Genomic DNA, 27,898 nt, shown 5'->3' on the forward strand with positions numbered 1-27,898 from the left:
TTAAAAACTAAAATAATATCTCAATGATAGCCTACTAAAACAACACATGAATGATGCATTGAAAATATCCTTCAACTGAATGAAATATTCTATTATATTAAGCATGATAAAATGAAAACAAAAATGTACGCGTACATTATATTAATAACTTTTTCTGAGACAAAATAATTGAAACATTTGAACAATTGAAACGAGTGTCACAGCTAAACAGTGAATTGTCCTTCTGTCATTAATGTGACAGATGCTTCTATCTGAAAAGGCAGTGTTAAAAACTACAAGAATTATTTTCATTGTTTTACTAAGCAAATATATGCATGTAATACATAACACATATATCAGACATAATTTCCGATGCACTGAAAATTGTTTTCCGCATGCACTCAGCACCAGTGTACCAATTAGAGAGAAGCAGGGAGCTGTTTTAGTTCAGGGAAGAATAGCCTACACAGGACGCGCATACACAGTATCATCATCTCACATGTAAACATCAGTGGAATTACTGTGGAATTTAACAACCGCATTAGATGCACAATACACTGCAGCGCAATTGATTCACTATAATAAATATGAAAAATGTGCCACTAATGTTTGCTCACCGTGTAAGGTCGGATAGCTGCTGTTCTGCTTTACTTTCCATTGGGTCTATAGGCCGCCATGTTTCGCAGATCCGCGCATGTCCAGCTGCATCTGCGCCTTCAAATTTATATCAATGGAACATTGAAGAACTACAGATCATTTTGTATTGGTGAAAGTGATTTTCAAACGTCCAATATTCATTTACAAATGCACGTTTAGCTACAAGCGGAAACGTTCTGCAACTGAATTGAATCTAAAAAGTATTCGTAGAATGAAATTCAAGTGGATGTGTGCTGTATTGCTTACAGATTGTTATGGAGTTGGAAAAAAACTATATGATGAATGTGAAGTTAGTAAATGTGCATTGATGTTGCAATTAAATATAAAAATGCTATTTATGAAGCATGATAGGCATCCATTGTCCATTATCTGGTTTGATATCGTGAAGACGCATAATTTATCATCACGTATCATTTTTTAGTTATGAAAATTAATTATTTATTGACAACTTAAAAAGGGTTTTGCTTACAGAAATAGTATTACATTAAATATAAGAGTGTGCTGATAACACGTATCAACAAAACTATATTTCTGTTAGAACCACAATATAGGCTACCATAATATTTCTGTTGTCTAGTCTTGTTGGAATATCATTTATTAATTTATTTGTAAATTTCATGCATTTAATCTGATTCTACGTTTTAAATCAGGATGATCGCTAGATGGCACCATGCGCTTTTCCCGAAGAATCACTTCATGCAGTCTGCTTGTCCTGAGTTTTCCAATAGGCTATTGAAAATTAATTTCTTGAAAAATGTAATTCTATTAAACGAGTTCTACTAGGGGGAAAAAATAGGCGTTTTGCATGTAAAATAGGTTTATTACGATCTGGCACGCTATAATACTCACTAATAATGATAATAAATAATAATAACAATAATAGGCTAATACAAATTTTAAAAATGTAGCTACAAAACTGAAGATCGATCGCAATATTTAGCATAACTGCATAGCTCAGAGATAAAATAGTTTAAAACATAAACACATAGGCTAGCATATGACAATGATAGATAGATAGATAGATAGATAGATAGATAGATAGATAGATAGATAGATAGATAGATAGATAGATAGATAGATAGATAGATTTACACAATATAATAATTGGTAATATTTCAGTCATAATTTACAAAGTAAATAAAGGCTTGTTCTTCCTCTTCTCAGCAGAATAAACAGTGTGAGCTCTCTGCTAAATTGATCTTCCAGCTCAACCCACTCACACACACCAAGCACTGCCTCGCCAAACGAGCACATCAATTTGGATGTATGCATGTATGAAATGTAACACATCCGAGCAGGGATGCATATTATCATTGTTCAACCGAACCCCAGCCCTCGCTTCTGGACCATTCTGAGCATTCCTTCATCGTGATTGGCCACAGACGGGTTCGGTTCGGACGCTATTGGTGTGAGCAGTCCGCCACTCACTCAGTTTGGTGTCGCTTCGCCTGAACGCCAATTTATAGACCCTACTACAGCAAAGGCCTGGCTCATGAATATTAATTAGATTACGTGACCGGACGCACTCGCAAGGTTCCCAGGCAACGTCAGCATAGATTTACACAATATAATAATTGGTAATATTTCAGTCATAATTTACAAAGGCTTCTTCTTTATAAAGGCTTGTTCTTCCTCTTCTCAGCAGAATAAACAGTGTGAGCTCTCTGCTAAATTGATCTTCCAGCTCAACCCACTCACACACACCAAGCACTGCCTCGCCAAACGAGCACATCAATTTGGATGTATGCATGTATGAAATGTAGGCTAACACATCCGAGCAGGGATGCATATTATCATTGTTCAACCGAACCCCAGCCCTCGCTTCTGGACCATTCTGAGCATTCCTTCATCGTGATTGGCCACAGACGGGTTCGGTTCGGACGCTATTGGTGTGAGCAGTCCGCCACTCACTCAGTTTGGTGTCGCTTCGCCTGAACGCCAATTTATAGACCCTACTACAGCAAAGGCCTGGCTCATGAATATTAATTAGATTACGTGACCGGACGCACTCGCAAGGTTCCCAGGCAACGTCAGCGCGACGTGCTTAATATTCATGAAGCGAACCGTCGCCATACTGTGATCCGTAATTTGGCGTTGTTAGGTTGTCAATGGCTCAGAACGAAGGTGGATACAGTTGCAGCTGTAATGATGGGTTACCACTGCAGGTGAAAATGAAAACATCGTTACTTGGTGACGCGAGGGGACGGTTTGCGCATCGTTGTCTTGGACATAAGTGAGTATTCTGGTCGGAGCTTTTTCCATAAATGTACAATATTGACAGTGCGCTTGGTTTTTACGCTGGATGTTAGATGTTTGTGGCTGGTACATCGTTGGTGTTTCGCACAAACACGCGCACCTCCTGCCCACACACTCCAGGAGACCGAAGTCACCTGTTGTCAATTATGCCACGCGTTTAAGACAGTATTGGTTATGTAAATGATCTTTATATTATACACTTTGTTATAAATCGTTGTGATTTTTTTTTACCGCACCGTATTTTTTTAATGTTCATTTAAGAGTAGGTGGGAGCGGTGTGGGCTGTCAGTCATTTTTTGATACTGTCAGGTGGATAAGATGCTTAAAATAATGATAGAACTTTCATCCACCTACGAATATTTCCAGCGCGCACACACACATTTACGCACGTACGCGCGCGCATACGGCACAACACATCAGATGCAGACATGCACCGCGTTTATGCACAATGCACAAACATACAAGGAGCTGTCGGTGTCACGACATGACTTGCGAAACGCATCTGAAAACGCATTTAAGTGTAATTGCAACACGTACTACCCTCAAATCGAGCGCAGATGATACCTGTCGCACATCTGAGGTGATTGAGATGATGTCCATCTGGGTTTTCAGCACATTACATCATTGACTTCTGGTTTGGGAGAGAGCATTCTCAGACTGTCCTTGTTCACCCACCTGTAATTCTCATTCAGAGCTGTGTTGTTTTGCTATTCCCAAAACTGCTGGAAAATTCATAATGATCAGTCTTGATTCGGTTTATCTGAGGTGACAATAAACAATGGGCCACAGTTCTTCATGACGATCCTGCACACATCCTGTCTGAGTGAAATGAGACAGAATATGAGCTGCAATCAATGTATGCATTAGATGAAACATTGGATATCTGATTTGATGCATATGTGAAATATATAAGATGCAGTATGCATGAATAAGTCTTGTTTGACCCCTTCTATGCAAAACCTCTGTACTCTTTCTCTTCAGGTGAGAGAGAGAGAGAGAGTGTGTGTGTGCATATTGTGTTAGTTTGCAGGAATGTGTGTCAGTGTGTGTTGATTATGAGAAGAGCATTGTGACCAGCCGGGAGCAGATTTTTGCTGCAATGACCCGTTCAAGCACTGATTTCTGTCCCATCCTCTGGCCTTCCGCTCCTCACAGCCCAGACATGCACCACCTCAGCATCTTTTGACTTCATGAAGATTCCTGACATCGGTAATGTGATGAATAAATTTGAAGTCCTTGGGATTGTAGGAGAGGGTGAGTGCATCTTTTTTTAATATAATTCAATAAAGAGAAAAAACATTAATCTTAGTGCTTATAAAACAGTTGCTTGTGCGTATAAGCCATATATGGTATAAATCAAGCTTATTAAGCTTTTCTTTCTTTGCAAAGGAGCCTATGGGGTGGTCCTGAAATGCAGACACAAGGTAAGACATGTTTATGCAGGAACCTGTTGGTCAGCATGCTAAGTAGAACTGCAGAAGCTCCGTATCATTTGATCCATGAAAATTAGATATTTTGGAAACTTGGTCATTTTTGATTATGTTTTAAAACGTAATGTAGTTTATAACCACCTGGACGAGGTCACTTATAGACCTATACTGCTTATACAAAAAAAAAACACGCCTTTTTATTGTAATTTGTTGAGGTGATGCTAGTTTGTCATTTTACCCTTAAGATAAAACTGCCTAACAGAGTTTTAACCTTTATGGGCCTTGTGACTGTAACTTTCCCAGAAGAGCTGCACAACACATTTAAACTCCTTAAACGGTACATTTGTTGAGAGATTTCTTTTAGAAATATATTTTCAATTGTAATATGGCATGGTTCCCTAGCAACTGGTTCTTTTAAAATTGTGGGCTTCTCCAAATGCATTGCTTGTGGCCTAGTTGGCAGATTTGCTTCATTGTTTGGGAGGCATTTTCAGACATTCGAACATTGCTAGACTAACTCACAATAAGGCAAATATAGGCTTATTTTCAACCAGTAGGGACTGCTTTTATTGAAATTGCTGCTGTGTGGTTGGGAGGTGCGGGGCATTTTTGTATCATCCATTATGCAGTGATTTCTGCACATTTTAAAGCGTTAGGTGCTCAGTCCATACTATTTAGCTTATGACACTGCTATTGATTTGTTTGTTCAGTATACAAAATAGCATACATCTGAACTGAACCAGTGATACAGAGTTGGCAGTACATATATCAGATTTAGTGTCAGTTTGGATAAATGGTAAGGGTATGATATCCAAAAAGCAAATTTTTTATTATCAAAACTACATGTCTATTAAGGTTATTTTCATAGTCCCTTTCTGTATATCCTCAAAGCTGTTGGTATTTGAGTCATGGTTGCATGCCCAGGATGTGTCTTCACGCCTGGGCAGACAGCAGCAGTGTGGCTGGATGCCTGGCTAGATGATGAATGACAGTACAGTGCAACAGAATTGTTAGGGCTCATTACACTTTAGATTTCACTGACCTCGACGCACACACCCCGAAGTTAACACTGATACCGTGCACAATATTCATGCTCTTATCTGTACAGATTCATGTAGTTACATATCGTTTCGAAAGCAGTTTAAAGGACAAAATGAAAGTCAGAAGTTTGTTTGTTTAAATGTTGCATACGGAACTGTCACTAAATCAGAGAACTAGGCTAGTTGCATATCTCCAGTATATTTATTGATTTTGACGTAAGTTATGTCAAATAATCAGCATGGATTTGAATGGCAGAGAATTGATGATGGAAAGGAAATTAACCAGTCATATTTCTATGCATAATTACATTGTTCCACTCCAAGTTCCCATGCATCATTGTTATGATAATGAGGCCGATAAATTCAACTGCAAGTATACTCCTCAGCCTGTGCCAAAACAGAAAACTAGGCTTGTGCTTTTAGTAATTGGTCAGTCAGCGCTTTCCCTCCTTCATTAAATGCATTCAAAATTGCAGCTGAAATCAAGAGTGACTGTTTCTTTTTTGGTTGCATTTGGTATTGTTTTTCTTTCACCTATAATTTTTCTCCAATGCAAAAATGCCTGCAATCTATTTACGGACATTCAGAATAAATTTGGATCTCTTTACATACCTGTGTAAGAACAGTACATTTGAGTCAGTGAAAATTAGACTGTTCAACCTCATTAGGAGACTAGATTAAATGTGTTGGCTTTTGGTGTTGCGTAGAGCTGCCGCATGCCTTTGGATATTTTTGTAATAGAATAGAGTTCTGGTCAATTAATTTGATTGGACAAGCTTTATTCCGAGTGCCATACTTTTTTATAACAGCACAGGAAATTTGTATTGTTTGTTTCACATTGTTTGTTTTTTAGTAACAAATTGTTACATTTACAGTAAAACATTTGTCACAAAATATTTTTTTTAATGAATGCTGTTCTCTTTAAAGGGATAGTTCACCCAAAATTGAAAATTCATTATTTACTCACCCTCATGTCATTCCAAACCGTAAGACTGTTCATCTTCGGAACAGAAATTAAGCTTTCTGCCCTCCATAGACAGCAAGGGTCCTACCACGTTCAAGGTCCAGAAAGGTACCAAGGACATCGACAAAATAGTCCATGTGACATTAGTGGTTCAACCGTAATTTTTTGAAGCTACGAGAATACTTCTGTCAGGACCACTATCGTCAAAATGATAGATACTTAGCATAAAGTTTGGTTTGGCGATATGGTTCTGTTCTGGGCAAAAAACCTCCCTGCCCATCCATGCAGCCTGTCATGAATGAGCAGGGAGAGCAGCAATAATAACCCCCCCAGGGTTAACAGAACAGAACAAGGCAGATATCATTAATGTACTCAATGATATTTAAGTGTAACACTTTATTCAAGATAAAAGAATGTGATTAGCAAGGAATATCAGAAAGCTAAGTCCTGACTGTGGCGAAAGGTGGAGCTGGGGATGGAGGAGGGTAATTTGCTCCGAAGCAAGCTGAAAAGCTGCTGAATAATACTGAATACAGCTTATATAGGAATGCCGCGATAGGTGTCGTATTCCTATAGGTAGATGTGATCAGCTGAGAATCAGCTGATGCAAGCTTGACTCACGTGACCTGCCAGAACTAACGCTAAAGCTTAATTTTTTGTTTTCGCAAAAAAACAAGATGCAGCGCATGTTTATTCCACGTCAGCAGCACCACGCGTATGCATTGTTTACGTGCAGATCAAAGCATGCACATGCATCCTGATACTAGGCCTGGGCGATAAAAAGGTATAGATATTTATCGACGGTACACCTTCGATATCGATAGAAAAATTGTTCGATATAGCACACGATATAGGCGCGTACTATGAGTGACGCAGACAGCACACACAAACACGAACACATGCTGAATTGAGTGCTGTGCCTGCCTGTGATGAGGAGATTGTGAATAAATTAAATTATTGCTTAATAATTAAGCAATCATAAATACATGATGCTGTTTTGTTCATAATTGTTTATGCAATTTACGAAATTATATTTGATTTTCATAAAATTAGTCGATTTTAAAATAAACATTTGCATTTGAAATGTTAGGAGTGCGTCCGGGAGCGTCATCAGTGGCGAGCGAGATGCATTGATGATGTAAGTGGCGTTGTTGCATTTCAATTTTTTTGTTAGTCTAGCCCACGAGACGCGTCGCTGCTGCGTTATTCATTCAAAATATTAGAGAAATATAAAAGCTCAATGCAGAGAAGATCTTGAATGGGTTAAAACCGAAACCAAGCCAGTCACACAGAACGCATATACAGCGACGGACAAATATGAGTGCCGCACTCGCATCTCACAGAAGAGATGTATAGAAAGCCATGCAAAGTTAAAACGGTTTAAACTTTTAGAAAACACGTCACAAATTTGTGGAGGTTTATTCCTTTTCACTGCGTCTCATATGTTTTTAAATGCAGTCTGTGTGATGGGCGATTCGGCTCTTTGGATTAAGCAATCATAAATACATGATGCTGTTTTGTTCATAATTGTTTATGCAATTTACGAAATTATATTTGATTTTTATGAGTTAATTTAGACGTAATGCACGTTTTTATAGAGTTACTTCCTTGCGTTGACAATTTAAATGCTCTGCATTATTTTGCTCATTGCGCCCTCCTGTGGCCTCGGGAGACAATTAGACCTATACAATAAAGACCTATTTAATCTGCATATAAAACATTAGAAATTAGATATTTGTTTAATTGGTATTGTGTTTGATTTTTAAAACTAAAAATATTTGTTGTTTGTCTCAATAAATTGTGTTAATTATAAATACGGTGGTTACATTTAAAAAAAAATTTCTATTGCTTTTTGTTTTAAAAAAAGGTTATAAAAAATGTCAATAATTATCGATACCAAACGATATGAAACATTATATCGTTGATTAATTTTTTTTAGCTATATCGCCCAGCCCTACCTGATACTCTCCAAAATGGCACTAGAATTGTTGAATAAAGTTGTTATTTTAGGGTTTTTTTGCGCACAAAAAGTACAATTACGGTTGAACCACTGATGTCACATGGACTATTTTGTCGATGGTCTTGGTACCTTTCTGGACCTTGATCGTGGTAGGACCCTTGCTGTCAATGCAGGGTCAGAAAGCTCTTGGATTTCATCAGAATATCTTCATTTGTGTTCCAAAGATGAACGAAGGTCTTGAGGGTTTGGAACGACATGAGGGTGAGTAATTAATGACAGAATTTTCATTTTGATTAATTTTGAAATCAAAAACATGATTTCCACAAAAATATTAAGCAGCACAACTATTCAACAATTTAGCATAATGATTTCTAAAGGATGATGTGACACTGAGTAATGATGCCGAAAATTCAGTTTTGCCATCGCAGAAATAGATTTTAACATATATTAAAATAGAAAACAGTTCTTTAAAACTTTAATAATATTTAGCAATATTACAGTTTTTTTTACAATTTTTTTATCAAATAAATGCACACTAAAAAAATATTTTTGAGGTTGTAAATATAAATTATTGGAGTATGTTTTACAAGAAAACAATATTTCTTTCTATTTTCGCTGTCTTTCTACTTCAAATAACTTCTGTTATTTGCCATTACTTTGTAATTATTTGTACATTTAATGGCATTTTCTTAGTGAAAATTATTTTAAAGTAATTTTTTAAGTTCAGCTTTGGTAAGCATATGAGACTTTTGGTAACACTTTAGTATAGGGACCAATTCTCACTAGTTGCTTATTTGCATGCCTATTATTAACATATTGGCTGTTTATTAGTGCTTTTAAAGCACATATTCTGTATGACCATATTCTACATCCCTAATCCTACCCAGTATCTAAATTTAACAACTACCTTACTATTAATAAACAGCAAATTAGGAGTTTATTGAGGCAAAAGTCATAGTTAATGGTTTGATAATGGTGAGAATTTGACCTTGACGTGTGACCAGATTTTTTCCCCCATAAACATAAAAACAAATTTTACTAACCCCAAACTTTTAAGTGGTAGTGTATTCACAAAATAACTGGTCATGTTGTGTCTAAAATGTAAATTACTGAATATTACCTTGTTGTTTATAGAACTATTGGATAAAGGCAGTCGATACCAAATTGATAATTTTGTGCTGTTGTACTAAGCCATTCAGCTTTTTTGCATACATGATTATTGCTTGAATGGAATAGAATAGGGATTTTATTTTCATGTTCTCTTTTCCATACCAACATATATTGAAACAAGCACCATTTATGTAAATATTGATTTCCATAAAAGCCCATTCCGTTCATATATTTGACAAACCTATATTCAGCTACAGTGTGCATCCCATATCCCCACATCCTCATACAAACAATCCATTGTCACACATCCACTTAGACCCTTAATGGAGATTGCACGTATTGTTCAATATTTTAATGGGCACAAATGAAAACTTAAAGCTGTTAAGTCCGCTCTTGTAAAAATCTGAATCTTGTATTAGAAGGTGCATCATTTGAGGTTGCCTGTTAATAGAGGAACAGTATAAACGGTTGTTTATTAACGCCAGTAATTGTCATAGTGGTTTTTACAAAGCAAAATAATATTAAATTAGCATAACATGGGTATATGCATTAAGGGAAAACATGTACACATGAATAAAGGAACAAATACATTATCATTAATAAGTGTAAAGCAAAACGTACGTTCCTAGAAGTGCATTTTGAGATGCAGACTTTACAAGCAAACCTTTTAAAAGCTCAGCGCTTCACTCCCCACTGAAACACTCTTGTTTCTGACTACTGGCTTTGGCTTCTCTATTGTTTCTCTCAAGTCTGCCCAAGTGATGTTATCCCAGCGAACAGGGGCCGTGAAAGGTCCATTGTGCGTGACCAAACACAACACGAACTGCTGTTTGTTCTTGTCTTTGGTTGAGATATTCTTGTATATCTCTATTTGGTTGAGATATTTAGTAGTTTTTGCATTTGAATTATTCAAAAAGCAGTTAATATTCTTGTGTATTTGTCAGTCAGATAGTCTGAAAGTCTTTCGGTCTAGTGCAGTGGTCACTTAAATTCTATTAGTGTCTCCACACTTTGTTTTAAAGCTTGCTTCATTAAAATGAGTGAAAAAAACATCAAATGCATGCAGCTAGGCAGCAATTTATTTATTTGTCAGCAATGTGCAATCACACCCACACTGATTAGCATTTGAGCATCTCATGTTTTAAGATCTATTAAATGACTGTTTGATTTTGCGGTTGATGTGAAGCTCAATAAGGGTGCTTTATATGCTCTCTTCAGACGTGTGTAGACGTGCGAGGCCTGTGCGGTCCTGTGAGTGACGGGGATCATCTGAATTTAAAAGCTTGTTCCCTTGGAAAAGAATATTTATTTTTATAGCGTATCAGTCGAATTGAGGGCAGAGGAGGAAAAGGGGACGTGAGTGTGCATTACCATTAAATAGGTCACCTTGAGTGGGAACGCTGGTTGTGGAGGGCTGTGTTGAGATGACTTTGCAAGGCACCATGGACAAGATTGTATGTGACAGAAATGCCAAGATAGAGAGATATTGTTTCCTTAGGAAAGATAGCATTTTGGACGTGAAGCTGGATAAAGAGGTATTATGTTCAAATATGCTGCTTTTATTTGTGATGGGTTTTTTTATTGTTCGTGGCTTGGATGACCAAATATGGTAATTGAAGTTGTATTAGTTCTTGCAAGGCAGAACTGTATTGATATTCCTGAAACATACATTATTGTTCTTAAGTTTTGGGTCAGAAATGTAATTTTATTCATCAAGGATGCATTACATTAAACCAAAGTGACCAAAAGAAATGTATAATGTAACAAATGTCTTTTTCAAATAAATGCTGTCCTTTTAAACTTTCCATTCATCAAAGAATACTGATGAAAAAATGATCACAGCTTTCACAAAAATATTAAGCTCAACTGTTTTCAAAATTGATAATAGTAAGAATTGTTTCTTGAGCACCAAATCAGCATATTAGAATTATTTCTTGAAGGATCATGTGACACTGAAGACTGGAGTAATGATGCTGAAAATTCAGCTTTGCCATCATAAGAATATTTTCATATATTTTAAAATAGATCATAAAACAGTTATTTGAAATTGTAATATTATTTCAGAGTATTACTGTTTTTACTGTATTTTGGTGAAGTAAATGCAGCCTTGGTGAGCGTAAGAGAGTTCTTTCCAAAACTTTCCAAAGCTTTGTTTTGTAAATGATTAGAATTTTAGGTGTGCTATTTTTGGCATCTGTAAACTTCTTCTAATTTTTTATTAAACTTTTTATCATTTTAAGATCATTCTAAAGCAGTCATTTGAAGATCAAAAGTCTAATAAAAGGCCATGGGTATTAAAGCACTAGATTTGCAGACACAAATTAAATTGTGAGCAGTGATTAATTTTAGTGTCTGGCCATCAAGTGAGCCTATGTTATAAATGAAATAGTTGTTTGTTTCATTCACCCAAGCATTATTTTATGAGCAGGAATTGTGCTTTAAATCCAGCAGCCAGCATGGTAATAAATTGAAAACATCATGAAGGCTTAAAATGGATTCTAATCACCGTTTACAGGATATTATTTAGCACTTACACATGCCTGTGTCATTGTGTGGCTCTCAAGGCTATGCTGCCCCACCATGTGTCTAATGTAATCATGTCTGTGGTATTAATAGAACAACGGCTGCGTAGTCAATGGAACACAATCAATATGTGGGACACTAGTTCCATTGTATGGATCTTATGGAAGACAGCATGCAATGCTCTATTGCAGCTTGCACAACCCTGCAGGACTGCCTGAGAATTTCGGGTGTGTGGGAATGGAAAAAGCTGAATCAGATTGGTCAACAAAATGTTTTTGGACATTTGAAAAATGTTATTTTTAACGCATTGAGATTTACTTTTATACTTAGACTCTTTTCCTATGAATTTCATGTTCAAATTGTCAAAGTTTTTAGATATGTTAGGTTAATGTGAAATCAGAATTTACCTTATTTATGGTCCTGCTTTTATTGTGCACAATTCATCAGTGCATGCTTATTCAAAGAAACCCTATTTGTCTTCATTTCTCTTTTACATTTCTTCTTACATTTCTTTTACAATTTTTCAGTTCTCATCATTTACATTTACATTTAGATTACCTTTGCCATTATTCAACACTCACTAAAGTTAATCTTTAGAAACACAAATAATTAAATTAAACTGTTAAATATAATTCTTGACAAACTTGTAGCATCTAACATTACTGATTTTAGTTTTTAGTGTATCTGAAATAGAAATGTATCTGTTCAAAAGTATTCTAAAAGTACTTTTTAATCAATACTTTTATTTATTAAGGATGCCTTAAATTGATTAAGCATGACATTAAAAATATATAATGTAAGAAAAGATTCACAAAAATATGAAGCAGCACAACTGTTTTCAACATTGATAATAAGAAATGTTTCTTCAGCATCAAATTGGCATATTAGAATGATTTCTGAAGACTGTATAATGGCTGCTGAATATTCAGCTATCACAAGAATAAATTACATTTTAAAATATATCAAACCAGAACACAGTTATTTTAAAGTGTGTTTTTGATCAAGTAAATTCAGGCTTGGAGACCATAAGATGCTTCTTTCAAAACCGTTTGAATGGTATTAAATTTAAATTCAAAATTTGCACATTCTTTACATTTTACTTTTCACTTTTTTTCTCTCCATTAAGAAGAACAAAAACTCTCCCTGATAGTTCCCTTAAAGAAGCACTGACAAAAGTCAGAGGATATAATACAGATAACTCTTTAATAGAGAGCCCATGAATGGAGAAGATATCAAATTTAGCTGTGAAACTACTCTGATTGTCCTGGAGGCAAACAGGGTTTGAGTTCACCATACCTTGCCAGCTCAGGAACCCAGCTTGGCATGAGAGATGTTTTGTTTCCTGTCTTAGCAGCTAGGACAATTAAGCTTGTGCCAGCTTTGTTGGCAATATGAAATGAGATCCGTACTGTTTTTCAACAGCGTAGTTGTACCAACCGTACAGATGTTAGAACGGATGCCAACATCATTATTAACGTAAGCGATACTAAAAGTTGGCTAACTACGTGTTCTGACGTATTTATCTGTAAAATTGCATCTAAACAACTTACCATAACGGTACCATGCATTTAGTAGGAACATGTCTATGCACAGGTCTCTGTAAAGTTAAACTATTGACTTTTTGCACTCATGTTGAGAGAAATATCTCGAATGATCCGACCTCCCACCCTCTGAATGCCACAATGGCTGTGAAGAAAGCTGCGGAGCTAACGAATTAAAACAACAAGCTTGCCACTTGTAATCCTACTATCTGCCCATGCTAGATTTATAGACACACAGGCTCTCATGGACCCCCTCGTGAGTGACAGTAATGATATATTGAGTGGTCTGAGTGCTTTGGACCCCCATCAGCCCCTTTATGTTCCCATCAACAAACCAAAGTCAACAGCCTGTCTTTCACAAGTACACCTGACCTATACCTTAACATGCTGTAATCCAAAACGGAAACAACACGCTAAAGATCGGATTACCTGTCACCAAATATCAGATATGTCATTGTTTGATGTCACTCTGTATTATCACAGGATTTATGTCTGGAAGGTAAAGGCATATTTTTAGTGCATATGCACTTTTGTAAATACAACTATGGCTTGGTCTCCATGGTTATTAGAAATATGAGACACGGACGCTGCGTGTGGTGGGTTTGGAAGCTGTGAAAGTCTCAGCTTCTCCATAAACACCTTTCAGATCTCCCCAACCCTTCCACTTTCTTCACTGTCCATGACTCATTCAGCCCCTATATATATACTGTATATATATACTCCGAGAGACAGACAGGTTCGTCAAGTAAGTGAAGAAGCTAAAAATATGTGATTCCTAAATGATGTTGCAAGTTTTTTTCCCAGTTTGTTACGCAATGCTAAAGCAAACCTTTACAGATTATAATGCGTTTTCTTTAAGAGGCTGCATCCAAATTCATGTACTTCACAAAGAAAGGAAAATTGTCATTTACTCACTCTCATGTTCTTTCAAACTTGCATTGTATGCATTTATCTCTCCTCTGAAACACAAAGGGAGATGTTTTGAAAGCGGTCCAATTGACATTGAACTAGGGTTAATATTGTTAGCTAAAACTATTTTTGGTAATTCAGCTTTCTTCACTGTCCATGACTCATTCAGCCCCTATATATATATATATACTCCGAGAGACAGACAGGTTCGTCAAGTAAGCTAAAAATATGTGATTCCTAAATGATGTTGCAAGTTTTTTTCCCAGTTTGTTACGCAATGCTAAAGCAAACCTTTACAGATTATAATGTGTTTTCTTTAAGAGGCTGCATCCAAATTCATGTACTTCACAAAGAAAGGAAAATTGTCATTTACTCACTCTCATGTTCTTTCAAACTTGCATTGTATGCATTTATCTCTCCTCTGAAACACAAAGGGAGATGTTTTGAAAGCGGTCCAATTGACATTGAACTAGGGTTAATATTGTTAGCTAAAACTATTTTTGGTAATTCAGATAAAGATTAAATAAAATAGAAATATTAGATTAAAAACTTAAAACTAAACAAAAATTTAAAAATGTATTAAAAACTTAAATTAACAAAATTAAATGATGCATAGGCATCTAACTGAAATTATTTTTAAGTTGAAAAGCTAAAATTACTTGGAAAAAAATTAAACTGAAATAATATTTTGGGGGGAAAAGATGATTAAAATTACTCAAATGTAAACAAAATTTAAGATAACTTATTAAACTATTTAAAAAATAATAAAAACTATAATAGTACATAAATAATACAAAAAATAACACCCCCTTGACATTCATTGTATATCCTTTGTGCTCTACAGAAGAAAAAGTCATACATATTTGGAATGACATGGGGGTGAATAATGACAGAACTTTCATTTTTGGGTGCAAGTTATCCCTTTGAATTGAGTAAGAAATTCCTGACTGTTGAAGAAGTGTGTTGTGTACTATAAATATATTTTTAGGCCTACTTAATCCACCGTTTGATTTGAACTGTGTATTTTTTTTTTTACCTTTAACATCCCCGGGTTGCATACTTCTGAATGTCAACAGATGCTCATTTAGCCAATACTGCTTTTTGCGTACTTTCTAACAGAGATGTGTGCAAATTGGGACACAGGGTCATTATCAAAACCTTGCAGAATTGTTCGAAAGAGACTTCCTTCTCAGGGCCAATCTGAAAAAGAACCCTTTATCGGAGTATATTGCTGCTGTACTAAGCTAACAAAAATTATTTTAATATCAAAGGACAGTATAACCACGATCTGATTAGACTAGACCTATAATAAAAGCCTGACCGTGCAGTGTAATTAAAGCAGCCAGGACTGTCTGCAAGTAGCCCATGCAGGGGTCTGGGTAACTCAATATGGAAAAGCTACACCCTTATCCAGCCCCACATGCATGCTGTGCCTCTTAATAATTTCTGATCATGAATCATATCTGCTCATGACAAGCTGTGCTTAAAGTGAAAATGGCTTGTAGTTCCACTGCGGAGGAGAAGTATGAGGAAGCCTTCGAGGCACTTGCTACTGCACCGGAGGCGTCAGGTAGAGTTAGCGCCTGGATCCAGCCTTGTTGTGGGAGTTTCAGTTGGGATTTTCTTTCAGTCTAATTGCAACTGGTTCAAATTCTGGCCTCAGCAGTGTGCTGAAATCTTCAGGGTTTGGGCATTTTATGGATTTTGTCCAAGAGTTGACAAACATGTCTTTTAGTTGGAGAATTTTCTGAAAACAGAAACCGTGCATTGTTTTTGCTTTTTGACTTGATAACCTTTATAAAAAGTACTGAGGTGGTACAGTGCTGGAAATTGTGTGGTACTTTGAAATATATTACACTACCATTCAAAAGTTTGGGGTTGGTAAGGGTTTGTTTTTTTTGCTTTTTATTGTTCTGAAAGAAGTTTCTTATGCTCACCAAGAATGCATTTATTTGATCACAAATACAGTACAAACTTTAATATTGTAAAATATTACATTTTAGAATGACTGCCTTCTGTTTTTATATATTTTAAAATGTCATTTAATTTTTGCTTAAAGCATCATTACTCCAGTCTTCAGTGTCACAAGATCCTTTAGAAATCATTCCAATATCCAGATTTGCTGCTCAGTAAACATTTATTATTATTATCAATGTTGAAAATGGCTGCGCTGCTGAATATTATATGTTATATATTTTGTGGAAACAATTATATAGTTTCTTGGTGAATAGAAAGCTTTAAAGAGCATTATGAATGTCCTTGCTGAATAAAAATTTTAATTTATTTTGACAGTAATATGCTACTCCACGTTATCCAATATATATATATATATATATATATATATATATATAGCGAGAGAGAGTACTGAAAGATTTTATGTTACTCCAGGGTACATAGTATTACCATGGTAGATGTGATACCTCTAATACCGGATGAATACCTTAATCATATACCATGCATTTACATGGTTCACTAAGGTACTTCAGTGAATACTGTTATACGGTTGTATTACCTTGGTACATGTGCAAAAATGTGGTAACCTTTTCACAAGTGAGTCTATCAGCAACTATGCCAAATAATTCTCTCAATTTAGATTTATCTTCCCTTTATATCAGACATGTTTGCTTATGACAGTTATTATACTACCTTTGAAATACACAGGCTACAGAATCCAGAAGAATAATGGTTTAATATCCATTTATCTGGGCACTATAGTCTATAATAATGGCTGGAATTTGTCCGGAGTGAGTGTTCACTGTGTAGAATTGTGATAAATAGATGGGTTTTAGCAACTAGCGTGGTCATACCATTAATGCTTTCGCTGTGAAGGGTGCTGTAGTGCAAATTGAGAGCTCTGAATGACAAAGATAGGCAAAAGAGGCTTCGTCCAACACCACAGATGACAGGGACTCTGTGTGACTGACAGTGGGTGAACATTTCTCCACCGCAAGGGCTGGTGAACCCACGGCTAAATATGTGCATGCAATGCTTCCACCTAATAATTAGACATCCGAATATAAAATTATCTATTCTTTGAAAACAGGCACATTGTTCCATTTAGCAGAAGCATAGTCAGGGGCTTTGTCATGAAAAATACCCCATTGATACAGCCGGAAAGTGGTTGTTCTAGGTTCAGTTCTTTTGTGCAACTCTCAGTTGTTTGTTTTACATCTTGAGTCCATTAACTGCTTGCTAATAAAGCTTGTGTTTGAGAAAGAGCTCAAACTGATTTACATATTGGTTTTGCAGGAGACAAAAGAGCTTGTGGCCATTAAGAAGTTCAAGGACAGCGAAGGTAAAAGACTGCTACAACCAAATGCTTGCTTTATTCATCCATGCAATTTACTGGTTGGAGACTTTGAATTGAACTACAATACTCTTGTGGTTACCATGACACAAAGTATAATTCACATTATTTACTCCAAGGCTCTTTTTGGATAGCTATATGTGACCCTGGACCACAAAACCAGTCTTAAGTCGCTGAGGTATATTTGTAGCAATAGCCAAAAATACATTGAATGGGTCAAAATTATCGATTTTTCTTTTATGCCAAAAATCATTAGGATATTAAGTAAAGATCATGTTCCATGAAAATATTTGGTAAATTTCCTACTGTAAATATATTAAAACTTAATTTTTGATTAGTAATATGCATTGCTAAGAACTTCATTTGGACAACTTTTAAAGGCGATTTTCTCAATATTTAATTTATTTTTGCAGATTTTCAAATAGTTATATCTCGGCCAAATATTGTCATATCCTAACAAACCATACATCAATGGAAAGCTTATTTATTTTGAAAAATTGACCCTTATGACTGGTTTTGTGGTCTAGGGTCACATATATGCTTTACCCAATGATTGTAAAATGTTGAGCAGAATTATGTAATTATGTAAAATGTAAATACCTTTTTAAACCTGACTTGTTATTTTTCTTTTCTAACGATAAATATCAAAATTAAATGGACAAATGTTATCATGTTGATTAATGTGATGATAGATGGTTGATATCTTAGAGTTTCACAACAAAAAGACATGCGATTTGCATCCATAATACTTTAGAAGGTAATGGCACACCAAAGTGTACCTTGTTTGTGAGAAGTGCCTTTTATAATGTCATTTTACTTTGAGAGCTCCATAGCACATTTGTTTTACTCAAGAAAACAAAAGCCCCTTTTCAATCTTGCCTAACCCCCTGTGTGTTCCTGCAGAGAATGAGGAAGTTAAAGAAACGACGTTACGAGAGCTCAAGATGCTCCGTACGCTGAAGCAAGACAACATCGTAGAACTGAAAGAGGCTTTCCGTCGACGGGGAAAACTCTATCTAGTGTTCGAATATGTGGAGAAGGTCAGCGCAAAACACTTCTTTTATTTTCTTATTCGCTTGTAGTGGTCTGAACTATAGTTCAGATGACATGTTGATAGTGTCTCAGATAGTGTTTTGCTGCATATTTCAGAATATGCTGGAGTTGTTGGAGGAATTGCCTAATGGTGCACCACCTGATAAAGTACGGAGCTACATCTTTCAGCTGATCAAAGCTATTCACTGGTGCCACAAAAATGAGATCGTTCACAGGGGTATGACCGTCTCTGTGTTCTTGATAGATTGCCTTCATTTATGTAATTTAATGTTTGTTTTTATTGTGTTTTATTATGTGCTGTGTTTTTTTTTTTGTATTTGAGTTGAATTCTGTAACTTTTTAAAAACTGAATATAATAGTATTTAAGGAAGTTGTGATTTAACGGTCATTAGGAATCAGATTTGATACGATCTGTGATGTATTTTATCTATTTTTATGCCATTTTCAACATCTTTTATTTATTGATTGTGTAATCTTTGTGTACAAAATGTGTTCAACACAAATCGAGCTCACTAAGAAAATATCCATCCTTTTTATCTAATCTGCAGATATCAAGCCTGAAAATCTCCTCATCAGCTCCAATGATATCCTGAAGCTGTGTGATTTTGGTGAGCAAAGGCTTTCACTCGTCTGATTCAGGACCCTCCACCCCCATATTCACACTGATCTCGCTCACTGAATGCTTGGTCTCCTTTCCAGGCGTCATGAGTCCCGCAGTGACGTCTGAAAAAAAAAAAAAAAAGATCTGAAATTGGATTTGAGTGGAAGGGAATTAAAATGTTTTTGTCCAAATCGCACAGTACTCGGAGGTTTGAGTGACCGAGCTTATTCTCTGGAATGCAAATTTTGAGTTGATTTTGTGTCATTCCAGATATATGATTTCATAGACTGAAATGAAAGACTGGGGAAATATCACAGAAAATGACTGTGTTGGGGAGTAACTTACTCATAGTTGCAACTCTACTCTCTTAAGGTCAATTCTTGACTTATATTTGTCTTCTGCTTGGCTCTCACAGAGCTCCATATGGGAAGGCGGTGGACATGTGGTCGGTGGGGTGTACTTTGGGAGAACTGAGTGATGGGCAGCCCCTGTTTCCGGGCGAGAGTGAAATCGACCAGCTCTTCACCATTCAGAAGGTGTTGGGCCCCTTACCACCAGAGCAGATGAAATTGTTTTACAACAACCCTCGTTTCGCTGGACTAAGAGTAAGGACCTGTCTTCTTCTCTGTCCTGTTCTGTTCTGTACTTTCCTCTCCTCTGCTCTCCTTTCCTATGGCACGGATCCCAGTATTCTGAATAAGTGGCTGTCTATGACTCATGTATCGCTATGTGCCAGTGTGAAACACAACTGGCTTTGCCTTGACAGGGCTGATCACAGTACATAATATTCACACACATACGCATACACTGACACATACATTTGGACTCTTTTGGACACTCAAGTCACATTTTAAATGGTACTTTGTTTTTAGGGATGTCCCTATCAGGTTTTTTGTGTATATTATAGTCGTTGAATATTAAGTATCTGCCGATACTGAGTTCTGATCCGATACTTGTATTTTCCTAGTGCTTGGTGCACATTTCAAGTACATTGACATTATTAAAATCAATCCAATGTATACGGGGATGTGCAGAGACTTTGGGATGTGCAGGGCAGGGGCACAGATGTAAAAAAAGGGACATCTATCATCATATCTAATATTACAATTACTATATACTGTATACTATATAATAAGATACACACTATATCTTTATATATGCACACACTGTATAAAGACATTGGTAAATGTAAACATGTAACAATGATAGACATTTTTTATAATTATTAATATGGGACTACTGATATAAACTTCTTGTATTTTATATGTACATTAAGCAAATTAATTGCAACATAAAGGGGGAAAAATTGAGATAAGGTTAGAAAGCATGAAGTTTGCGAATGCCAGTTTATCAGTCAAGTCCAAAGCAAGACGGAACCCATAGCAATGCATTATGATTTTTTTTTTTAATTGCTTTTGTCGTTTTTTCAAATATTACTTTTTATGTTTAACTGAGTTTTTATTTCAGTTTCAGTTTTTATATATTTCTATTTAGTAATTCGAATGCTTTAGCCTATTGTAATGCTTTCACATCTTAATGCAATTAATCAATCACAAGTATTCCATATTTGTTATGAATTATGCGATTGTTCTGCTTTATTCTTTAGTCCTCCCTCTTTTTTAAATTTATATATGTGTGTGTTTTTGTTGCAGTTTCCTTCTGTAAGTCATCCTCAAACGCTTGATAGACGGTACCTGGGCATCATCAATGGACTCATGTTGGATTTAATGAAGGTAAAACGGTCTGCTAAATTCTTTAGAGAACAGTATTTCCTTTTGAATTCCCGTAGTTGTGATATATTTGCTGTTGATTTATTTTAAAATAAACTGCAGATGTCATATCACCCCCAAGTGCAAAGTGTTATTAAGAATGAGTTTTATTGTTCTAGTGTGGCATGACTCTCCTCTTTTCACTGTATCAGAACCTGCTTTGCCTGAACCCCACCGAACGCTTTCTGACAGAACAGTGTCTGAACCACCCGGTGTTTCAAGGCCTTAGAGGGCCAGAGCGGCCAGCTGCCCCGTCGCCCACTGCACCTCGCTCCTCAAAGAGAAAACCATACCATGGAGACAACACCATACCCAGCCGGTCAGTAATAGCTGTTTCTATGAACTAGTTAATGTGTGATTTCCAAGCCACTAGTGGCAGCAAATGGAGCTGCCAAAATGACATGTTTCGTATTCACTAATGCATGTAGGCTACGCCCCTGAATAAGCATTGTTCAAATAAACCGATAGTGCTGCACCATTGGTTGAGCCAGAATCTGACATGTTGAGCAATGTTTTAAAAGTGCCACAGGAAGTCTTTTTCAGGAAGTCAACCTGTCCTGAATAACCTACGCTGCCACTGAAATGTGAGAAAGTATGTTATAACATTAGTTCGCTGATAATATGTCTGTTTATGTTTAATGTAATAGGGTGAATCTTAATAAACGTTCTGTCATATTTCACTAACATACACTATATGGACTAAGTGTCGGGACACCTGACCATTACGCCAACAGGGACTTATCCAGTGACATTGCAATCTAAATACATAGACATTAATATGGAGTTGTTCCCCGCTTTGCTGCTATAATAAATTTGTGTTTTTGCGTGAATTTTTGCCCATTCGTTCAGTTGAGCATTTGTGAGGTTAGACACTAATGTTGGACGAGAAGGCCTGGCTCGCAATCTCTGTTCTAGTTCATCCCAAAGGTGTTTGATGGGGTAGAGGTATAGATCTTATAATATGATCACAGACAACAGAATTGTCCATAATGTCCTGGTATGCTGAAGCGTTAAGATTTCCCTTCACTGGAAGTAAGGGGCTCAGACCAAACCCTGAAAAACAGCCCCATGACTGTATTCCTCGTCCACCAAATTTTACAGTTGGGACAATGCAGTCAGGCAGGTGATATTAGGGCTGCAAAATGATTCATCGCAATTAATCACATTCAAAATAAAAGTTCATGTTGACATATTATATGTGTGTGTACTGTGTACTGTGTATATTTATTATGTGTAATTTTAATAAAATTAAAAAAAAATATTTGTATGTGTGTGTATATATATATATATATATATATATATATATATTTATATTTGTATATAATTCATGTATGTATTATGTGTTGCTTAGCTGCTGTGTTGTGTCCTTGTATGTCTGTCTGCTAGTCATTGAACTTAAATGATATATTTATACACAAAGCAATAGTCTAGGATAGAAGAATACTGTCTCTCTTTTTCAATAAAATTGATAGGCGAGCTTTCACCTCATGGTGTCTATTCAGTCATCTCAATCAGCATGTAGGTGACCAGTGCAAAAAGAAAGGTGAAGTGGGCGTATCATCCCAAAAAGCAGGCTGTCCATTTGTACTTTTGTCCGATTAGTGCCTGACAGAATTAAATCGAGACTCAGTGCAGTTCAGTGCCTTCAGTAGCATTTCCCCATAATAGCCATATGGAGACCATTACAGACCCGAGCAGCATGTGTGTGGCAGAATCTGCCTCTACTGTGCTCTGTCCACAAATATTGAGCCAGAGGACCGTATGTTCATCTGCTGTATTCAACAACAAAAGATGTTTGGTGTTAATAGAATGAGCCACTGGGGTTTTGTGCGTCTTATATTGCAGACGGACGGCAACGAGGGAAGGAACCCGAGCATCAAGAAAAGCCTTTTCCCCCTCTTTAACTCAAAGAATAGCTTAAAGCATAACTCTTCTGTCAAAGTGCTCCCTGTTGTCCCGCAGCCCATGGTATTGCTCGCATAAAACCGCACCGCTTTACCAAATAAACACATCTCCATTGCATGTCATGCTAAATGTATAGGTGTTCTATGACTGGATGTCTTTTTGTCATTATTATATAGTTGTCGTTAGTGTTATTATTTGTATTTATTTTTTTTGCCAGAGCCATTTTTCCAGATCTACGTTTAAACATTTTAATCAAATCAATCACTTGAAATGCTAATTATTTAGTCAAATTAATTTTGTTTATTTAATTTGCTCAGAAATATAGAAATACAATATACTATTGCAATATATATATTTCTAAATATATTATTATTATTATATATTTTAGTTCTTATCGTTTTTTTATATTATATTATGCTGTATTTGCTAATAAAAAATGCATGAATCATTTTACACATCAAAAAATATTATTATTAGATCATTAATTGGGTTGATGTGTAAATTTAATATATAACATTTTAATTTACAGCCAAAGTAAAACTCTTCTTAAACTGCTCTTTAAGCCGAATGCATCTTTGCACACACCACATTTTATTTATGATCTCAATAGCTGGTAGAACAGACAACAGAAACGTTGATAATGAATGACGAACCATATTAGGTCAAGATTAGGTATTTTTATATATATTGATGTAACAGATCTGGTTCTGTGTGATTTATGATTTACATCACTGCTTAAGTTTACTGCCAGCATCGCAAAAGCATCAGCATGTGTTCTGTTAGATGCATGGACCCCATAACCGTCTTTAGCAGCCAGAAATATAGAAATACAATATACTATTGCAATATATATATTTCTAAATATATTATTATTATTATATATTTTAGTTCTTATAGTTTTTTTATATTATATTATGCTGTATTTGCTAATAAAAAATGCATGAATCATTTTACACATCAAAAAATATTATTATTAGATCATGAATTGGGTTGATGTGTAAATTTAATATATAACATTTTAATTTACAGCCAAAGTAAAACTCTTCTTAAACTGCTCTTTAAGCCGAATGCATCTTTGCACACACCACATTTTATTTATGATCTCAATAGCTGGTAGAACAGACAACAGAAACGTTGATAATGAATGACGAACCATATTAGGTCAAGATTAGGTATTTTTATATATATTGATGTAACAGATCTGGTTCTGTGTGATTTATGATTTACATCACTGCTTAAGTTTACTGCCAGCATCGCAAAAGCATCAGCATGTGTTCTGTTAGATGCATGGACCCCATAACCGTCTTTAGCAGCACCTGCTCAAAGAGGATGCACGTTTTCTCATTTACCATTCTCCGAACCTGGGAAAGAGTAGGAGAAGTGGTCCAAATGTTTTCACACCCTCTGTCTTCTGTACAAAAACACTCAAATTTTTTGGTACAAAAGGTCAGAAACTGGGCACGTCCTGAAACACTCGGCTCTTTATCTATCTTCAATAATTCGTCCTCTCCGGATACAGTTGCAAAAGCTGGTCATTGGAATTAAATTCTTAAATGGTTTCCATCTTAAACAAATGCATGCCATGAACTGGTTAAAAGGGCAATATTTCTGCACGTTTCCAGTCTGCTGGCCTAATGCACGTGATTATGGGTGAACTTTTATTGTACATAAATTCCAGTGTTCAGTTGGTTTCACTGGTTTTGTGGTTTGATCTGTGTCAGGTTCCTAGTGAGGCCCAGCAAGAGCAGCTAGTGATACAAAGACCAGACAAATCCTCATCTCATCACAGCAGTCGACACCGCAACCGAGATCGTGACCGGGAACGTGACCTGGCAAGGGACCGGGAGCGTGACCGCGATCGAAACCGCGAGAGGGATCGCGATCGTGACAGGGACAACACTTGGCCGCCTGAAAAGCAGACAGATGTGCAGCCTCAGGTAAAAAAAAAAAAACCTTCAGATGAACTGATAGTAAAATCTCCTTGTTTGTTCCTATTAATTTTAAAGGTGTTATTTAATATAACTACATTAGCATCCACAAAACCGTTCTGTTTATGTCGGCGGCCATAGCCTTGTGGGTAGCGCGCTGACATATAACGCCGTTGTGCTTCGGACGTCCCGAGTTTGAGTCCCAGCTCACAGACCTTTCCCGATCCCATCCGCCCCTCTCTCTCCCTCATCAATTCCTGTCTAAAATACTGTCATATCCTAAAAAAATAGGACAGTATTTTATTCAGTATTTATCCTGTTTATTCTAAGCCCATGCTGCAGTTTTGTTGTCAGCTGCTTTAAATGCAGAGCTCTTTAAAGCAGGATGGATTCTGATTTGCTGTCAGTGATTTTATTATTTCATCTGGAAAAAAAATTGTTTTGAAAGTGACTGACTCCTCTGGACTAATTCTCACAGGATTAAGACGATTATTAAAACGTTATAGTTATCGTATTCTAGTTAGTATCTTTGGTGTGAATGGGCCTTTATGCTAACCAAGGCTGCCTTTATTTGATCAAAAATACAATCAATCCAGTAATATTGTGAAATATTTTTACAATTTTAAATGACTGTTTTCTATTTTAATCTATTTGAAAATGCTATTTATTCCTGTGATGCAAAGCCTAATTTTCAGCATTCATTACTCCAGTCTTAAGTGACCCATGATTCTTCCGAAATCATACTAATATGCTGATTTGCTGCTCAAAATCATTTATTATTGTTATCAATGTTTAAAACAGTTGTGCTGCTTAATATTTGTGGAAACCATGAAGTGATATTTTCCGAGAGAACAGCATTTATTTGAAATTGAACACATTATAAATGTCTTTACTGTCACTTTTGATGCATTCAATGCATCCTGGCTGAATTTTCCTAAAAAAACATCCTTTTTATCTTATGATTGCGCACAGACATGCATTATTAATCTTGCTTTCCTGTTGCAGAACCAGCCTCTGAAGTCCCTGCGGAAGCTCCTACACCTCTCTTCTCCTGCTACATCCAATCAGCCCCCACCTCCTGATCGCTCGGCAGAACTGCGCTTCCAGCCCCTCCCTAACCCCCCTTCCAAAGGAAACCTGAACGAGGCCAGAGGGCTCCCACCGGGCAGCGTCACCCCCAATACCAAGAGCCGCAAACCCCACAACTACCCTCTGCCAGGGCAGATCGAGTCCAGCTGGCACGTTTCCGCACTGAATCGGGCCGAGGGCGCACCATACCCAGACCAAATGGCAAACAAAGGTGGGCAGAACGGTATCGGCTTTACCAGAGCCGCCCGCGCGAGAATGCCGAACCTCAACGATTTGAAAGAAACGGCTCTTTAGAGGAGGAAGGCCCACTAGTGGCCTCTAATGTACTCGGTTTCTCCTTTTCCTTCCTGGCTACCTATGGAATGCTATTGTTAATACAGTGGTACACAATGCCACTTCTGGCCAGAAGGTGGCAATAGTTATGTCTCAGATTTGTTTTTTAAAGCATCCACATTTGATAGAATTTGTATTCTTGTTCATTACACCTGGGTTCAGTTTTCTGTTGAATATATCTTATTGACGATGATATGAATCTATGTATTTGTATATGGAAACTTAGGGATGGGGGACAACAAAAAAATCTGTGGAATTGTAAGAGCTTTAGTTTATACACAAGAGAATGTATAAATATTTAATGTGTAATAATTCTATATTTCATGGAGATTATTTAATGAATTATTGGTGTGTTAATAGTTACAATGTACAGAGTGCATTTTATGGTTGTAACAAAAGTACTTTATTGTTTCTGAATTATTTTCCTCTCTTTACTGAACATTGTTTTCTGATATGAATTCTCAGTGCAGACTAGGTCTATATTCCACACTCATACTGAATCATCACTATTTAAAACATACAACAGCATATCAGCAACTACTGATGCTTCCTAACCAGGTTCTGTGTTACTTTTCATGCGAGACCATTAAATCCACGTCCCATGATGGCTATTTGTCTCACTTTACCCGTAGCCCGTGTCTTACAGTGTTTCTCCACTTCCCATGAGCTTGGCATTCAAAACCTCAAACATTGGGATCAGATAGTGCTGGTTTTTAGCAGGAGTTCATTAGAGCCTAGATCCCTGAAGAGCTGGATTTCCTGTGAATAATGAATTTCAACTGAGGCCCCCGGGGCCTCACCGTGTCTCCCTCTGCGATCTAAACCCCACCAGCTGGTGAATAAGTGTGACTTTGCCTGTGGCACAAGCGATGGCTTACAAGGTTGTGTGAGTTAAGTCTGTATCTCCATCCCGACGTGTCTTTTGCACGTGCGCATGATTCTTTTAACAAACCGAATAACTGGTGGGTTTAGTTTAACGGCATGTTTTTGAAGAGATAAAAGCATTGCCTCAGGACCTGGTAAAAAGGTTTCAAAGATGTAATGCAGTTATTGATCTGTTAGCGGGGAGGTCAGGTGGGAGATGCAATGAGATTTTTGAGCGGCCTCTGAAATGCAGCACATTTTCATTCAGGCTTTCAGTGTTTGTTTTAGATTTATTCCATTGTTTCGTTAAATTCTATTCTACTAATATAGATTGAAATGAGATGGGTACAAAATATGCAAAATAGCTATATTAAGAGTTCCAGGCATTTGAATACCAATGCAAACAGAGCAATATATCATGACTTTGAGGTGAATTCATCATCCTTCATAGAGTTGCTTTGGAGTATTACCATTTTTATTCATCCACATATTCATCATTTTAATAACTCTAGTGAAATGTGTCCTTGAATTTTTTTCCGGTAACTTTTTTTTTTTATTAGTATTGTTTGTCAACGGTGCACTTTAAACAGACATTTCACAGGTGTTTGTGTTGATGAACAAAGAAACTTGTCTCTTCATCAAATGGGCTGGCATATTGTATGTAGTGGTTTGCATCAACA

The 27,898-nt window shown here is 36.5% G+C and overlaps 1 protein-coding gene across 1 annotated transcript; it reads left to right on the forward strand.

The window, feature by feature from the left end:
- The first annotated feature begins 2,749 nt into the window (after positions 1-2,749).
- LOC107581518 (cyclin-dependent kinase-like 5) lies at positions 2,750-27,323 on the forward strand. The gene is made up of 13 exons (XM_016267096.1): positions 2,750-2,869; positions 4,048-4,146; positions 4,282-4,316; positions 17,619-17,664; positions 18,580-18,716; positions 18,826-18,946; positions 19,278-19,337; positions 19,703-19,935; positions 20,983-21,063; positions 21,252-21,418; positions 22,908-23,067; positions 24,726-24,941; positions 25,938-27,323. The coding sequence occupies exons 2-13, from the start codon at positions 4,083-4,085 to the stop codon at positions 26,313-26,315; spliced, it is 1,698 nt and encodes a 565-aa protein (XP_016122582.1). The 5' UTR covers positions 2,750-2,869; positions 4,048-4,082; the 3' UTR covers positions 26,316-27,323.
- The last annotated feature ends 575 nt before the right edge of the window (positions 27,324-27,898 follow it).

Source organism: Sinocyclocheilus grahami, unplaced genomic scaffold, assembly GCF_001515645.1.
Source record: "Sinocyclocheilus grahami isolate Dianchi unplaced genomic scaffold, SAMN03320097.WGS_v1.1 scaffold3.1, whole genome shotgun sequence".
NCBI classification, from domain to species: Eukaryota; Metazoa; Chordata; class Actinopteri; order Cypriniformes; family Cyprinidae; genus Sinocyclocheilus; species Sinocyclocheilus grahami.

Bases quoted from the DNA above. Each gene is read 5' to 3' on its own strand.
- LOC107581518 (XM_016267096.1), top strand. From the start codon at position 4,083: ATGAAGATTCCTGACATCGGTAATGTGATGAATAAATTTGAAGTCCTT. The intron at 18,717-18,825 runs GTCAGCGCAAAA...TGCATATTTCAG, and splicing joins TGTTCGAATATGTGGAGAAG to AATATGCTGGAGTTGTTGGA. The intron at 23,068-24,725 runs GTATTGCTCGCA...GATCTGTGTCAG, and splicing joins CTGTTGTCCCGCAGCCCATG to GTTCCTAGTGAGGCCCAGCA.